The sequence below is a fragment of the Porites lutea genome, chromosome 4 (assembly GCF_958299795.1).
Source record: "Porites lutea chromosome 4, jaPorLute2.1, whole genome shotgun sequence".
Classification (NCBI taxonomy): domain Eukaryota; kingdom Metazoa; phylum Cnidaria; class Anthozoa; order Scleractinia; family Poritidae; genus Porites; species Porites lutea.
Genome location: NC_133204.1, coordinates 8,613,929 through 8,631,647, shown reverse-complemented (window position 1 = coordinate 8,631,647; position 17,719 = coordinate 8,613,929). Strand labels below are relative to the sequence as shown.

Here is a 17,719-nt window from a genome sequence, read left to right as displayed (position 1 = left end):
GGAAAGGGTACTTTTTCTCCATAAAATGGTATATAAAAGGGTAAGGGCTGGATGTCGGAGCAGAGCCTACCTGTATAAAACGTTGTTGAGACCCCCCCACAACGCACCCCCCTGGGACTAAGATCTGCTTTACCTGCCCAGACATGGCCCATACTAATGCGACTTTCATTTAGGAGGTATCATCCTTAGGACATTGTCACTCGCCTAAAATGAGAAACACACTTGTATCCTTATGACGCTGTAGCTCATAAGACACCTTCACTAATCTGAAATAAACAAAACACTTGTACCGTCAGGGTCTTTGCATTCTAGGACACTGGAATTTTATTCTGGATAATTCTTGCCCACATCTTCCACACTAGAAGAGACTTTTAGCTCCTCAAAACGCTGTGCAGTAACTATAAACGCTAGCGCAGTAAAGCCACTATCATGGCTCAAGTCTGCAATGTTGTACTTCTGGTCCGTCCCGAAATAATGCTGCTAAAGTGATGTAAGGCTTTTCCAAAGCCATTCTCGGATTCCTCTGCGTTTACATAATTTGAAGGTGGCTTCTCTTCTGTACAGGCTAAGAAGTATAGGTTGAACATGTTTAGAATGCCCTGTAATGACAGTTTAAAACTTCATACCTATAAGTGTGCATGTAGACTGGTAAAATTGAAGGCTTCGATGATATCAGAAACACGAAGAGTGATTTGCCCGTTGTGCGCTCGCTGCCCAAGCGCCAGGTTCGGTTCAAGAGAGGCTTGTACGCGCTCAGAACTAAAATTAGACTGGAAATCATGTTGCAGCAGCTCTAGTGAAAATCCAAATGGGTCGCTTAAGTGGCACATGTATCCGATATCCCGGAACTGTCTTGGAGAAGTGACCTCCATGTCCTGACGTAAAAGCTTTGAACGAGCAGTGTCTACATCTGCAAGTGATAATCCTATCTTCCAGTAAACATCAGACGATGGTTGCGGTTTGTAGTACTTTGGCGGTGTAGATTGCTTGAGGGACGAGCGAAATTCTACAACCGCTGATTGCGACGCGTTCTGATAACCAACCCAGTGTATCAGCTCCTTTTCACTCTTTATTTCTTTAATGACACTCATTCCCAGTCGATTGCAATACCACTCAATAAGTCCGGAAACAGCCGATGCATCCACATGAAGTCGAGGAAATGCCAACTTCATTACGATTTTGGAGGTAAGGGAAGTTTTTAAAAGTTGTCAAACCGTTGGACGCTTCCTTGTTGCGCCTCTACTAACCGCTGAGGGACTGGGACCAATCCTACTGGGCCACAGGCCAATCAAGGTCTATGCGCCCGCATCTCGTCGTTCACGCCACTGTTCAAATTTTGGACGGACCGACGGACTGGCCTCATAAAAGCTCTACGCGAACACTGTACGTTTTTCAGGGTCCTGTAGCTAAACATTCGAGTCCCCGCTCTGCTGACATTTAATCTGCTTAATGTGGAGTGTTTTCACATGACGTCACGGCGGCCATATTGGTGTCCCAAAACAATGAAACAGCGGCCATGTTGGTGTCCCAAACCAGTCCTGTGGGAGTTGAACTCTTTTCTTTTGTAAACGCTTTCCTTTGTTCCAATAAATTTGCATAGACGCTGGCCACGTGAGTGAAAACACTCTATATACGAATGCTTTGTTCTTACAGGGCAGCTTTCTTTGTCCCTGGACAAAGCCGTTCTATTTTAACACCCATAATACGGACACCTGTTAACGCGGACAACGGTTACTTTTTTCTATTCCAAAAGCCATAGGCTCCTGACTCCAATCAATAGATTCTCAGACCGGAGGAAGTTAATCTCGATAATATGACACTTTGTTATCAACCAGCTGTGTGCTGTATTAATCCTTGCCTCTGACGAAGTTATCCTCGGATGTCAACATTTCGATGTTTACAGTGCTACGGTAGATGGGATAAGATGAAAAGGAGACGTCATTTGCTGACTTTTTAAGTAATAAATGAGTTTAATTCACAGAAAACTGTTTTTGATTAAGTAATGAGCGCAAACCAGAAGGACGTAGTCTGCGTTGAAACTAGAAATAGCAATTGTATAGTGTACATCCGGAACTTAACTTCCCTAGCGCGGGAAGTCTGGATTCATGTGACTTGACAGAGCCAGTGTGTTTTGTAGTGTAGCGGTGATGAGCTATGTAGTGGTCGTGTTTACTAGACTATATGGCCTCGGTGGCCCGTTAGAAATACTACAGCAATGTGTTTTTTTTAAAAGTATTTCTTTAGTATTTCAGTGTTCACCAAGAGAAGTTTGATTGTTTCCTTAAATAACATGACACGTTAAAAATTTTTTTTAGGACACTTTCTGTAGTAACAGGGTTCGACTGTATCTACTTCAGTTTATATTTGGCTTTGGAAAAGAGTCGCGTAAATACAACTATGGTTGGTGTTGCTCTTAAAGTAACTCTAAACGATCCCATAAATCTGCAACAATGTTTAAAGTTATCCACTGTTCCCATTTTCTAGAAGCAAAAGATTGTCGGCTATCATGCTTCCATCTAGTACAGTTATGAGAATTGACGCTTATTTAGAACAGTGACACGACTGCATAAAAAAGGTTATAAACTGACGCAAGCAACTAAGCGCGATGTAAAGACTTCCAGTTGAGTCTTCACTAAAAAGTGTCGCTTTCAGAAGCGCGGGATCTGATTTAGAAGGTCGCGCAGCCTTACTGTGTAGAACTGGTAGCCTAGGAATAAGTTGTCTCATAGCCATGCCCAAAAGAGGAAAGAGTGCTTGAAGAATGAAATAGCAGTGGAGTCATTTCTATCACTGCCTGCTGCGAATTCTTCATTTTAACACAACTTGCCAGGTTCGAGTTCAAATCGTTTTAGATTCAGTTTTTGAAATATTATATGTTTCAAGGCGATATATCAATATAAAACAGAGTCATCACCATACACGTAACAATAAAGCAAACTCCTGGACATTTGCAAATCATTCACATAGAATATAAACAATAGCAGGTTGTACCATGGGCAACTCCTACAGATACTGTAGCTTGGTTAGACTGGGTATTGTCATTCACGTTTGAAACTGAACCGTTTTAATGTTTTCACGTTCTTTCCATAGATTTGGATGTGGATAGCCCTTTCTATGATGTTGAAAAAAGTAGGCAAAATGGAAACTGACCCAAGATTATTAGAATGAAGGGTACAACTCTCGAATTTTTCTAAGTAGAGGGAAAAGGTCCCTATTATGGCGATATATAGGTGGTAACGACGGCGTGCATGGACAGAGTCCTTGAGCAGGTGTGCACTATTTTTATACAGTCCAGTGGCTTTATTGAGTTTTAAACGGCTTGATAGCATCAGGTCTTCACTAATTACCCAGCGCCACGGACGAACCGAGGTTACGCAGGATATCACTAATTACGTATACATAGAATAAAAACTCAGGAGCCCTGAACCAAGACCAGAATATCAGAACTAAAACTAATTATTGGGGCTGCAGTAGATAGTGATACGTTAGGGAAGGTTTCGGCGATTTTCATACTGACGCTTACAAAAAGAGATTTAAGTGTCCTTATTAAGTGGGTTAAAATGTAAGGGCTTTGTCCAGGAATAAAGAAAGCTGTCCGTAATAACGAAACGTTCGTATTAAGCTGATGTCCGGAAAGCGGGACTCGAATGTATAGCCACAGGACCATGTAAAACGCACCGAGCTAAAAGCGTGGTATTCCTGTGGCCATACATGGTTGGTACCATTGAGTAGACAACCACGGAGCTAATCATGTTCTAGTGCATTAGAATAGAATGTGGAATCGTCCAGTCAACTCCTGCTTATCTTTTCATTATTTATTAGAGCATTGTCTATAGCAATGTTTTGTTTTCCACCTCAATTTAAGATTTAATTGCGGTTTACTAAGTTCAGTTGTGAAAGGGTTAACTACTCTGTTCTAAAAACATTTGCATAGAAAAAAACAATTAAAATTTGCTACCTTATCTATGAATAATAGATGCTATTTTTTTTCAATTTACCCAATTTTTCATATCAAGAAGTTTTATAGCGAGTCTGAGATAGCCCGGCGACAATGGCCCATCAGGCTAGGTCCTAGTATTTTGAAACAGAGTTATTAAAGATCATTAAAACCTTTCAACTTTAATTTATGCCAAATTTTGTTTACCAAAAACGTTATAGGAATCTAAAGACGGTATTAACGAGAGCACAGTTAACCCTAGAAAAGCTACGTCTTCCATAGATCTGGAATTGTCTCTGTTTGTGCATATGTATGTGTTAACCGTGAAATATCAGTAAAATGTTTCCAACAATTGTTAAACTGTGTCATCAACAAAAAGAATAATTTAAGTTTTGACGTTAATGTTAAAATGCGACAGGTGGTATGGAACTGTTTACATGTACAGTATAAGTTACATCCCCGTTGTGGCTTAACCGCACTTAATGCACTCGACTTTTCAGGAGAGTTGCGTTCCGCGAACAAGGCAGCGATCATGGGTGTTGTTCTTCACTACAGTATTTTCTTTATGCTGTACATGCATTCTTTAAGAATTTGCCTCGGCTGTTTGGATGGTAAGTTCTTCTCTTTCCGTCTTGTTGTTTCAATCATATTTGGCTCGCTATTTTCAAAAATTGAGCGTCAAAATAGTGCATTACAGAAACGCGCCCATTGAAAAACGTCGCCCGTGAAAAGTGGGGTACCCATTAGGCTTTGCGAGCAAAAACGAAGTTTCAAAGACTACCGTCGTTTTCGGTCTCTTATGAACTTCATAGCGGTTAACTATTCTCACACTTTCAAGAGACAATGCAGAAACAATAGAAGTAGGTTGCCATTGTTTTAAGTGTTTGAATGTCTTTGTCATTGCTACAAAGAAGAAAATGTTTATGCAAAGAGAAGCATTTTTCTTCCTCGTGCACTAACATAAAACCCTCGCGAATTCGGTAGTCTCGTGCGAATTGTTTTGATGGCAAAACAGTTAAAGCTAATCAGAAACCAAAGTATTCTTCACTTAAAAACTCATCTTCACGAAAATCACTCGATAAGATTGAATAAAAATGTTTGCAGCGTTTATAAATATTATTATCAGAAGCGGTATTGTAGTTGTTTTCAAGAGACAGATTAGATCGCTGTCTAGGTTTGGCTGTTGAATATGTAGTTATAGCGTTCTTAAAGAAAGTATCGCTCTTAATTTTGCCTTATACTTTGCTAAAATCAATATCTTAAATGAAGAATGTAAGTGAGAGTGCTTTTTCGTCGAATTTGCCCGTAAATTTTAAGGTTTATAATATTATCCAAAACCTGTGACAAAATGTAAACAAACTATTAACGCATCGGTTGCGTTCATATTTCATCGATCGATTCGAACACCAAGAAGTTTGTAAAAGGTAGAAATTCATTTTAAGTCAGTGCATTGAATTATTTACGGCAAAATCAACAACAATGATCCGAGGATTTTTCAATTTTGACGCGTTTAACAGCAAAAAGTCACATGCTAATTCGGAGTAAGTTTAGACAGTTTTTAAACAGACTGAGCTATTGTTAGTCGCGTGAAGTTCTATTCTTCATCAAAGAATAGGCAAATGTTGCGGATGTCTGAGCGGGAACAATAACCAGGAAAGGGATATACCCAGGAGATTTCTTGATTGACACTAAATTGACGTCATTTTTCACTTATTTGCATTTTCACGATCGACGTTTTTGAATGGGCGCGTTTCTGTAATGACAAACATTTTTATCTCTTGAAAGAAGAAAAAAAATTATTATAGTTAGCTAGACCGACTTTAAACAAGAGTAGCTACAAAACTTTCTGGTCTAGTATACTGCCCATAAATGTGACTTTTAGTACGGCTTACGGTTAATTTCTCTTCTTTACTAACAGACATTTAAGACTTTAAGAATTTGCTTCGGCTGTTTGGTCTTCTCTTTCCGCCTTGTTGTTTCAATCATATTTGGCACGTCAAAATAGTGACAAACACATTTATCTCTTGAAAGAAGATAAAAAAAATTATTAGCTAGACCTACTTTAAACAAGAGTAGCTGCAAAATTTTCTGCTTTAGTATACTCCCTATAAATGTGACTTTTAGTACGGCTTACGGTTAATTTCTCTTCTTTACTAACAGACATATGCAAAAAAAGTCACTTCACCTGCAAAAAGTTCCGCAAAATTATTTTTCGTGGTTGCAAAATTGTTTAAGGTTCATAGGACTCCAAGGACCTTACCTTTCCCGAATATAAAGAACCATGTCTGTTAGCAACAAGGGGAGAACACGCAAAAAGTTCTAAACAAGCGTTTTCGAAACTCTCTAAATAACAAATTTTGGTTGGGGACCGCCTTAATTTTCACAATGTTAACCTCAATTACAACTACTAGCGATTAACCCCATCTTTGTAGGCTTTCTTTGTTTATTTAGCCTGTCTGCTCGCCAGCAAAATGATTGCTTTACAAGAACCTAGTTACAGAAAAGAAAACAGACTGTGCCTATTATTAGCGAGAAAAAAGAATAAATAAAAAAAGGCTGCTAACAATGTCAGTGTGCTAGGAGCTTTTCTAGTCCCTTTTTATTTCTTTTCGTTTCTTGTCACTTAACTTCGGAAGCCCAAGATTCCTTAGTATCTGTTCTTAATTATCTTTATTTGTACTTTGGACCCATACCATATTTTAAAACACTCTACGTTAATACGACCCTGTACCCCTCTTTTAAGTTGACGAATCTTTCTCTGGCTCGAAAATGTCTTGTATTCGAAAACCTCGTTGAATATGACCACCTTTAAGGATCCCCACACGTTACCTTCTTTACAATTTTAACTCGTTTATACGAACAACAGCATAAAACAATAATCTCGGGCGGATGGCAATTGAGGGAAGCCAGACGCAACCTTTATAACATTTATTTTAGAAAGGCTTAGTGTAATATGGGTTGTACCACGTTGATGGGTTTTTAAAGCCCAACGGTCATCGTAATAATGGGAATTTTATTCCACTCAACTGTCCTTGTTTCCTTTTTGGTCAATTTAATATGTTTAAGACGTTCACTGAATGCCTTTTTTCAGATAAATATAAACGTTCTCATGGACGAAAAACAAGCGAAATACCAAGCTAAAGGTTATTTATTTTGTCCTCTTTGGGCGTGAGTCAGTGTTAATTACCATTCTAGAAATTGTCTTTTGAATTCAGAAATTCTTTCGATATCATGCCATCTGTTTTATGTTTTACTCTATTTAATGTAAGAGTTTGTTTATTCATTCATTACTATCAATCCATGAAGCTGCTAACAGACTGACTGAATAACATGGCAACCTAATAAATGTTGAATAAGAGGAAATAAGGGTAAACACATCCTGCTGCACATAATTAACAAAGAGAAAAATGCTAAGAAACCAAGAATTCTGTTTGCTTGTCAACGGGAAAACATTTCCACAGCAAACACCAGACGATCACAATGTTGGCTTTTTTCATAAAAATTGAAACTTCCGATGGATTTGTTGTTGTCCTTAAGGCAGAGACGAGGCTGAAAAGGTTTTCCCAATTTTATGCGATTTATTTTAGCTGTGTCGTCTATCTAGTGCCTGAGTTTCGTTATTTTGTTTATTTATAAAGTTGACACAATAACAACATCAGGAAACAACATGGAAACCTATTTAAAAGTTAAATAACAGGAGATAAGTGCAAGAAAATTTTCAAGAAATGTAAAATGGAGTTTTGATATTGTCACTACGATTTAATAATTGGATTATAAACTCGTTAACAAGGAAGAAGTTGCTAGGAAACAAAAAATTCTGTTATTTGCGTCATAAGAGAAAAATATTTTCACAATATACAAGACAATTTACCACTATTCAAGACAGGTGGGAATGCCATCTACCTGTTTTCGTTTATTCAACCTTTTAATTGGCTTTTACTAAAATGAATTATCGCATATATTGTCCTAAAAAAGGTAGTTTTCTTTATATAGCTCGACTGAATTGACAGAAAATGGGCCTGGAGAACTAACTTAAGTCCATCTCCTTTTTGTCATTATTTGATATACTTTGCTGTTTTAAGCCAGTTTGAAGCGATTCCAATATTCTCCAGCAAGTTTAATTAACATACATGGTAGTTTCATGATTAAATGTCAGATAAAACAAAGCTGGAAGAGTAAAGGAGTATAACCGAAAACATTATTACGTTCGATGAACTTCAATCTTTAAAGGACATTTGCTTTAAATCGAAGCTCTTTTTGCCGCCAGAAAAAGTGGGAATTGGCCACCACCTTATGGACTCCTAGAATTGCTAAATGCAATTTTTTTCTTTTTTCAATTCAGGTAATTGCCGCGTACTGGCGTTTCCGAGTTATTTCCTAATTGCTGACAAATGTTTGGAGAGCCACACGTTCTTAATTGTCCAACATGTCCCGGATATGGGTCTTTGTGAACTACTTTGTTACAACCAACCAAACTGTGTCAGTGTTAATTATGACATACAAACACAAAGACGATGTGAACTGAACAATTCAACACACCGAGCGCACGATGAGGACTTTAAAGAGAGGGAAGGCTGCTTATATCATGGAGCAATTGTAAGTTTTTTGTCTTTTCTTTTCTCGTCCTCTTTTTCTTTTATCATCATCATCTTCATGGCAATCATCATCCCACTGCCGACATCTTCATCATCATCACAATGGTCACCATCTTCATCATTAGAGGGAGCTTAAGCAACGCCGAAGACGACGTGGCGAAAACGTCTCTTAAAGAATGAATTCACGCTGTATCAAAATCTATCGTTCTTATTGTACGTCGTTCACTTGGTCACCAAATGTTGGTGAGTTTTTCTGGAGTCGCATTGTAAAGGACTGTATCTAAGTTAAAAAAATAAATAATAACAATAAATAAAGAATCGTTGTCTTGTGTTCACGTGCCGGTAGAAAAGGTGAAACTAAGAAGTTCCACGTGGTAGTCGTTGCTTATAAGCTCCCTATTAATAATTATTATCATCAGGATCGTAATAATTACCATTGTCTCATCATCATCATCATCATCTTGTAGTTTGTAGTTGACACTCTATCAAGACGGTTTAACGCAACTTCTTATCTTACAATTCAAACCTGATTTTTGTTCTGTCAAAGAGTGCTTGTGATACTCCCCGTTGCCAAAACAACGGTACCTGTCAGTCTGGATTCACAGAGAAAAGATATCGGTGTTTATGTCCTTCTGGTTTCACTGGTGCACAATGTGAACATGGTAAGTTGTTCTGTACTTGAAAAAAACTTTCATTTTATGCAAATAATCAAAGGTTCGTAAATCGTAATCAAGCTCGGGCTGTCCTTTGTCATTTCCTACGACAGTGTATAAAACGTTTGCGTAGCGAACATTTTAAGGTTTTGCTAGCCTCTCGTTTCAATTGGTCTATTAACTGCATACAATTTCAAATGCTATTTCCTCAAATTTTTGCTCTTTGTGTCCGTAATCTTATGTGTTTCTTAGAGCTTGTTGTTGAGTAGAAGCAGTTCGTAATTGAAAGCCTTTCTTCAAGAGCATCTCAACTCTAAACCAAGAAAACCTGATATGGCCTGAGCCTTGATTATACATCTAGGCTCGTTGCTAGGAAGTTCATTTGATTGAGTTCTCGAGGGACGGGGGAAGGGGCGGTGGGAGAGTTCCATATAAAAATGCTCTTCGAAAAATTGGAATGAGACCCCTAAGGGAAACTCACCCAAATACCCAAATAAGTTTTTCGAGGGAATATAACGAGGCCCATAAGTTGACATACAAGGAACATGAATGTCAAACAAACTGTGGGTCCAACCATAACAATTTAATAAGTTTATTCGTAAAAGTGAAAAACAAAATGAAACAAAAACAATAAGTCAATGTCTTAACAGACAGAGAAAAATGGCTTCACCTTGGATTCGACACCTTTTTTTTCGGCTTGCTGCTAATACTGTTATTATCTTCTAGTAACCTCCCCTCTTGATTTCATGCACTGTAGATAAAAACGGGGAAAGTCTAAAACACACAATGGCAACTTATTTTTTGGCAATTATTGGTCAATATGATTTCAGACATCAATGAGTGTGAAGGAGGAACTCACAATTGCAGTTCTAATGCGGTTTGTAACAACAACAAAGGATCCTATAACTGCACATGTAAACCAGGATATGAAGGGGACGGAAATAATTGCACAGGTGATATTTTTCGTACTTTAAGTCATTTTTTTTCCATGATAAGATGCTCTTTATATAACTTCTTTGCTAGATAGTAGACCATATTACCTCAAAAATTTAAGGGGAAAGGTGAATGCTTAATACTGACCTTGTATTTTAAATGTTTTGTCTCCTAACATGGCCGGCATCAGAAACTTTGCTTTTTTTGTTTTTTCTCATGCATTTCTTTTGCAACTTTCTACTTAGTGCTAGCCTCACTTTTTAGAAAGTTGAGACGAATTCACTCTGCAAACTAAGCCAACCTCTATTGTTCTATATGATTTCAGACATCAATGAGTGTGAAGGAAAAACTCACAATTGCAGTTCTAATGCGGTTTGTCACAACATCAACGGATCCTACAACTGCACATGTAAACCTGGGTACTTGGGAGACGGATGGAACTGTACAGGTGATGAATACACGAATACATAAAGGGCGTTTTGGTTAATGGGGGAAGCATCTTGACAAATTCGAGTTTTATTTATGAAAACCATAAAAGCAAATTTGGAAATAATGACCTACCTTGGAAATGACGCAATACGGTCTTAACGTTATACTAACAATTATTTGCATGCCTTCGAAAACCTTGCTTTTTACTGTTTCCATGATAATATGTTCTTTATAGAAACCATTTGTTAGATACAGCTCCACAACGGCCACCTTTGGGACAGAAGAAAGTGGCCGTTGTGGAGAGGTAACCTTTGGTAGAGGTTCGACTGTATTATCTCAAAAGGTAAAAAACGTTAAAACGCCTTAACGTACTAGTATACAGTGGATGTGTAGCTTCCTATTTAGTGCATTGGCCGGCATCAGAAACTTGATTTTCTTTGTTTTTTGTGTTTCTTGTTTTTCATGTATTTCCTTTGCACCTTTCTCTGCAGTTCAAGAATACACTTTGTATAGAACGTTGAGAGGAATCTACCTAGCAAAGTTAACTTTTGCCATTGATTAATATGATTTTAGAAATCGATGAGTGTAAAGCAGCAGAAACCCACAACTGCAGTGTTAACGCGTTTTGTAATAACAGCGAGAGCGCATACAACTGCACGTGTGAACCTGGGTACTTGGAATTTCAAGGCGTATAATCAACTGCTTAACATTGATAAATTTTGGTCATAGTTAAAGGGAATTAATAAAAAAAAGTAATGAATGGTCACGAATGAGTGAATACTGGTGAGAGGCTACCGGTGAATAAGGGTAATGCAAATTGTTGGATCTATACTATCAAATGTAATGAATTGTTAGATGTAGACAATAGACCTTTCCTGCTTTCCTGAAAACAAAAGCACCAACTCGAGGCTTGGTTGGACAAAATACAGTGATTTGTATGAAATTATTCACCCAAGCCTCTACCTTATTTTTTTGTGTTTGCTCACTGGAGCGGAATGTGAGAAAGGTCTATTTCATAGAGCATTTATTTTGTCAAAAATGAGGCGTTAACTAACTTAACACCAAGTGAGCTTTGGATTTGGATTTCCGATCAAGTGGCGCACAAATCCTATAAAAAATTAATGGATTCAGATTCGGTGAATGGAAATCTGAATATCCGAATACAGGGGCCCATAAATATGTTTTTAAAATAGCTGGTCTCCTACTCATATACCGTTCCACACCCAGCTGCTCTGTAAACCATTTTTGCATCCTTGCCACAATCTTGGGTGAAGCAAGGGGGTGGAGCCAGGACCCAAGGTTGCCTCTGAGCCCACTTCTCTACTGTTAAGGACGGTGCCCACTATCGGCGTTAACTCTGGAATTTCTTTTATCGCTTTCTTGGCGATTTTTTTCGCTTTTAAGTGTGTTGTCGGCGTCAACATTACAAACGCCGGAACAAATCTGAGCAGTCAAAGTTACAAAGACAAAGGAATCGTCGTTGAAGGAAACAAAAATACTGTAAACTTGTGCCATGACAAAGAAATTAAAACTGCTCTAAGTCAGGTACAAAAGAGTTTAGCTTCTTTGGAAGAAAAGATTTCCGCGATGCATCCGAATCGACGTGGTAAGTAATACTTACTGGCTATATTTTTCTGTGGGTAAGCTATAAGGCGACAAAACAGTAAGGGGTCTAACATGAATGCCAGCGAGGTGACCCTTTACTGTATAACTAAGTGATTTGTTGTGGACCCGAGTAACTTCTTTACTTTTTGTTTAGAGTTTTGCACTGAACGGCCATCGGATGATTTCTTTTTTTTGCAGAGTCTGTTTCAGACATTTGTATAAACGTTTTTATGAAATGAAAGAGGCTCCTTAAAAACTTACATTCTCAATAGAAACATATTTCCCTGTTAAGTATTATTGATATTGTTGCACTGAATCATCTTAACCAGCTAGTAAATGCTTAGCCCGAATTTCGAACGATTACTTCCAGTTCTTTTTACACCCTCAGCAAGTTGTCTTCAGTTTTGATTGCGCCCCTGTAAATAAAGCCGAACTTTTAAAAACTCTCTTCGGCAGACTATAGATGTCAGTCTGTAGGTTTTAACAATTTGTAGTTGCATAGTTTTAAGGCTCTTATTCACGTTTGTAAGTTATAAAGTGAGACCGAAATTAATGAAATAGTTTTACCAATTTTTAAAACTTAATTTGTTCTGTAGTGATGTATTATGGTGGTTGGCGTTGGTTTAAAGTTTAACTTAACAACAGATGATGGGGGTCCGTTTAACAGAAGAGTCACGTTTAAAGTTCTATATTGACTCGCTACATGTTTAGTTTTGTCGGAGTATGGCTTGAATTACAGTAGACAGTATTGTCCACACTTTGAACGGTTTTGAACGGTTTTTTGTTGAGCTAAGCTTATAGCCTCAGTCAGCTGGTTAAATATTGTAGGGTTGAAGCATGTTACAAATATCACTCAAATTTTTTTTTCTGTCTTCTAAAGCATGCAAGTTCGACTTCGAAACGGGCTTGAGTGGTTGGAATAGGACTGGAACAGCATTTAACAATCAACCTACCTACGGTGACAATCCAACAGCTCGTAATAGAGGACAACCTGCCAATCAGCAAGGGGACTGGTGGATCGGAGGGGCCGAAAACAGGCCATCCAAAGCAGCAACCCCTGGGGCACTTCAGGGAGATGATCCCCAAGGAACTCTTGCTTCCCCGTTCTTTAAGATCGTTGGCAAACGGATCTCATTCTTGATTGGAGGAGGCTGTGACATTAAGAAAGTTCGTGCTGAGTTGATTGTTGATCACCAAGTAAGACAGCCTGACAGACTTGCTTTCAGTTTTTAGTTTGTTGTGGTTCACTTCAGTTTCAAACTCTGCTGGGTAATATCGTAATGGGTGCAACACCTAGCGATTAACTATATATATATGTATATATATTTTTATACTCTACGAATGCCTAAGGGTATTTTGCTGAAATTTTTCTGATATGAGACAAAATATTTCCGAGGTTAATGAACATTGGAAGTTCAGAGTGTCTTTCACATGTTGCAAAAGACTCCCTTAGCTTGTCATCAGTCAGTTTGAGGGGTCTCTTGCAAGAAGCTGAATTGCATCTGCCTCTCTTTTCCAGGTTGTCAAAAATTCTACTGGTTCATGTAATGAAACCATGTCTCGCAAATTCTGGGACGTTCATGCCTTTGTTGGTCGAACAGCACGTGTCAAATTGGTGGACTACAGCAGTAGCGGATGGGGTCACATCAATTTTGATGACCTCGGAGGAGATATCAGCTGTGGGCAAAAATAACCTCGTCTCACTGCTTAGGTTTTACCGGATCCCAGTATCGTACTTAAGGGAGTAGACACGAAAAATAAGATAAAATAAGAGGGAATAGTTAATCAAAGTAATCGATTAGATTTAAAATGATGAATACGTAACTGAACATCCAGGGATACTGAATTATATGTTTTTCTGTTACTTACAGTTTAACTGTAGACACGTATCTGGAAAAAAAGATTTTAATTATACTTCAATTGTATGGCGTCTTGAACTTATGATGACCTCAGAATAGAATATTATGGTTAAATATCGATCACAGTCACCTTTCACTTATCCCTTACATGCATGCAGGCATGTATTCCATATTTTTAAATAATATTTCCTGATGACTTTTTACCATTTTTCTCACAGTTCTGAATATATTAAACTTTTACAATAATTTATCATAATCCTTCAAAAGCATTATTTACGAATTTATTGGCTGTAGTTTTAACTAAAAACTATATTTTACGGAAATGTGTTCATAGGAGAAGAGACTTGACTGTCTAATAATTTACTAATTATATTAAGGCGGCTAAACCCGGCAAGAGACTTCCTCGGGAGAGTTTGTTATTATGCTTACAGAAGCTCGGTAGTAAATAGGATGACCCTTTATTGTACCAAGAAGTCTTTCTCTCATTTGCCCAAAGGAAGGAGGGAAGGAGAAAACAGACGAGACATCGCTTCGCCTCCTTTTTCCTTCCCATGGTCCTTTGTGTTTCGTCACCAGTCCCTCGCAATTCGCGCCTGAGGATGAGACAGATGACCCATATGTAACAGTGACAGTTCTTATGGATATCATAGGGAAACCAAGATATATAAGCTATATCTGACTGAGTTTTAATCCAATGACAAGGACCGAGTCAAATTTGAGCAGCTAATTTAGCATAACGTTTCTTTAAATTCCCTTCAATTTCCCTCATTTTTAGCAAAATAGTTTGTACAGTAATTAATGCATTGTAATCACTGAATTGGATCAAGCGCTTTCTGATTCACAGCCAACGAAAGTCCATCAGTCCTGCTGTTTTGATTCAGTAAAGAATACTGGAAATCGCAATATTAATTGAGATTTCCCTGGAGTTTTTAGCTGAAACTTAATCACTCCGAGTGTGTACTAACAGAATCGACAACAGAAAAAAATACATCTAGCCATGGGCTATAGCGAACAGGGGCTCGACTAAATAAAGGTTAAATTTTTGTTTAATACAGCATTGAATTACTCACATTAAAGTACAATAGTAGAACTGACCAGAAACGAGAGCCGGGGAAGACTACTTCAATGTGAGTGATTCAACTTTATTACACAAAAATTTAACTGTCATTATTTAGTCGCAACCCATGTTTCCTATAGCCCATCATCTGACCGAAGCGCTTCTTCTTTCTTCCTCTTTCTTTTTTTTTCTCAATACACCCTATTTTTTGTTTATTTCTGACTAGTCCCCATTAATAACGACGTGTTTAAAGAGGAGGAGGAAAAAACATTCGTTCCGAACAAGTTCACGAGACTAGTATTTTTTAAGTTCCATAGCGAATAAGGACAGGGATCAGTTACTTAGTGCTCCGTCATAGATTTGAAGATGTCAAACAAATTTCATCAGGAAGGACCTACCAAATTTTTTTTGCATGGGTAATTTTTGCAAGCATAGCCGCTTAAAAGTCTCTTAAAACTTGAAAAAGTTATTCAAGTTTCAATCCATGTCCATCCTTGCCATGGCATTGCAAAAGACGGCAGCAAACAGTTTCAATGCCCAAATATAGTCTTAAATAACTAAACGGGGCCATTTTCTTTGGAATAAAAATGATGCGAAGACAAGTTTCAAAAAAAGAGCAAATAGCGTTACATAAAGTAGAACCAGTCAGGCCAAGAAACCCCAGTTTCGATAATTTCATAGCGGCTCAGTCGAGGATTACAATATTTAGTCTTGCGAAGACTGTAATCCTGCCAACTGCTGTGAAGGAAGCTTTCGAATATAGTCGCCTCTAATTGCTTCTCCTTAGTGGGAAGTTTTAGTTATTACCCACTGGCGTGTGCATCTGACTTCACCATCAACCGTGAAACTCAGTTGCTTTGCTTGGTCACACGAAATGAAAGCCATACTGCAGTCCCCCATGCAAGTGCAGCCGAAACGTTTCCTCGTTTTTCTCCGTTTAACATCTCGGTTGCTGTCTCTGGGGCTTGACAAGCTCTTCTTCAAAACGTCAATCTTCGTTTTGTAATTAAAAAAATGCCTCAGAGTGCCTAGGACATTTTACTCACCGCTATCTTGTTACCAAATATGTCAGAGCATCTCGATTTAAAATTTTCAGGAGGGGGAAGTAGCCTTGTTTATTTTAAAGTTTGCTTCTTAATTTGGTGCTCTAACAGAGAGGGAAGTGTGACTTCACATTACCATGGAAGCAAAATTTCTGGATCACAACAATAGAGAGCTAAAAGGGAACTTATTTCGGGGCGAAGGCAACTTCAACCGGACGTGACGTCATGGTTTGTGCAATATTGCCGCGGCATGCTCTTGCTCACCACATTGCCGTCGTGCTCCCCTCGGCGAAGTGAAAATGGTCTGTTTGGCGTTGTGGCGAGAACGTGAGTATTTAACTTTCATTTCAATCAGGTTTGTTGCGTTTAGCAACCAGAATTTGCAGATTATCGTTTTTAAATGGTCCTTTTTTTCTTTGAGTCACATTTCAAGCTCGATCTCCAAGCTCTGTTATCTAAACTTACATCTTTATAATGTTTCTATGTTTTATGTCACAGAGTCAAGATCCAATCTCATCCAATATGGCAAACAGCAAACCGTAAGTGAGCTTTACATGGACAAAATTGTCCCACGAGCCAAATGAAAGTGTCCAGACCAAAAGTATGAACTCCGATATTTTAATTGTGTGTTTTTAGCTCACTTTTTTCGTTAGAGTACCGTATAAATGAAACGTATGTATTGAAAATTGTTTAGAATAGAAGGTAATACCACGTACTAACGTGGGAATACTGAAATAAAGTTGTTGTTATTGCTGTTGTTGTTGTTGCATGCAAGCAAATAAGCATTAATTCTCTTAATTCTTTATGCGCAGCCATATTTTCCTCTTCGGTAGTCTTCCAAGGCGCCGTCCTCCTGAGTTCACTGCGATCTTAATGTTCGAATTTTGGAGGGAAGCGACGGTAACCTCTGTTCCAGGCTTGCTCTGCCAGTCCGGTCGCCGTCGCCCCGACAACGTCTCTGTCTTAAGTTCCCTAAAGCAACAACGACGGCGACGGCAACGAGAACGACAAAAAAGCGATAGGTTAGATAAGGAAAACAACAACTTTGTAAATGCAGCACTCTTTTTTGTACATTTCTTTGCTGCGTTACTCGACTGCGACATGAGGCTTCCTAATTTCACGCGCCCGCATTATGGAGTATGTGAACACAACACAAAAATTTTCTTTTTCTTTTTCTAAACTTAGATACGTTCCTTTCGGATTCAACCCCTGAAAATTGGCCAACATTTGGCAGATGAAATGACATTCGATATAATCGATTAAGTTTAAAACAGTGCGAATTCACTGTTTAAATGATGTTTTCTGTTTGTTGTCATCCAGAAATTTCGCTACCATGGCAACGTGACGTAACGACTTCTCCTCTCTACTCCCTCGTGGTGATATCTCTAAAAAACAAGACGCTGTGTGAGCGTATATTTGGGCTCGGTCGTACTACGGGTATGATACTTAGAACATTCCTTATTCAAGCTAAAGAACTGTCATCATATCTTACCAGAGAAGACAAATCCTTTACTCCACTTGTTTGCCGAACCACACAGCTTATACAGCATGTCCCAAACCACAACAAAAATAGTGTCATTTCACGACAATGTTTGAAAATATGCACAT

The 17,719-nt window shown here is 38.3% G+C and overlaps 1 protein-coding gene and 1 pseudogene across 1 annotated transcript; one reads left to right on the top strand and one right to left on the bottom strand.

Annotated features, from left to right (window-relative positions):
* Positions 1–261: 261 nt before the first annotated feature.
* Positions 262–1,224, bottom strand: LOC140934133 (uncharacterized; annotated as a pseudogene).
* A 7,027-nt stretch (positions 1,225–8,251) lies between these two features.
* On the top strand, positions 8,252–13,919 carry LOC140932812 (uncharacterized). The gene is made up of 4 exons (XM_073382319.1): positions 8,252–8,533; positions 9,080–9,194; positions 13,033–13,349; positions 13,672–13,919. The coding sequence occupies exons 1-4, from the start codon at positions 8,252–8,254 to the stop codon at positions 13,843–13,845; spliced, it is 888 nt and encodes a 295-aa protein (XP_073238420.1). The 3' UTR covers positions 13,846–13,919.
* Positions 13,920–17,719: the final 3,800 nt, after the last annotated feature.

Coding starts and splice junctions, on each gene's coding strand:
- LOC140932812 (XM_073382319.1), top strand. CDS start 8,252: ATGCAATTTTTTTCTTTTTTCAATTCAGGTAATTGCCGCGTACTGGCG. Junction 8,534..9,079: donor GCTTATATCATGGAGCAATT/GTAAGTTTTTTG, acceptor GTTCTGTCAAAG/AGTGCTTGTGATACTCCCCG. Junction 13,350..13,671: donor AGTTGATTGTTGATCACCAA/GTAAGACAGCCT, acceptor TCTCTTTTCCAG/GTTGTCAAAAATTCTACTGG.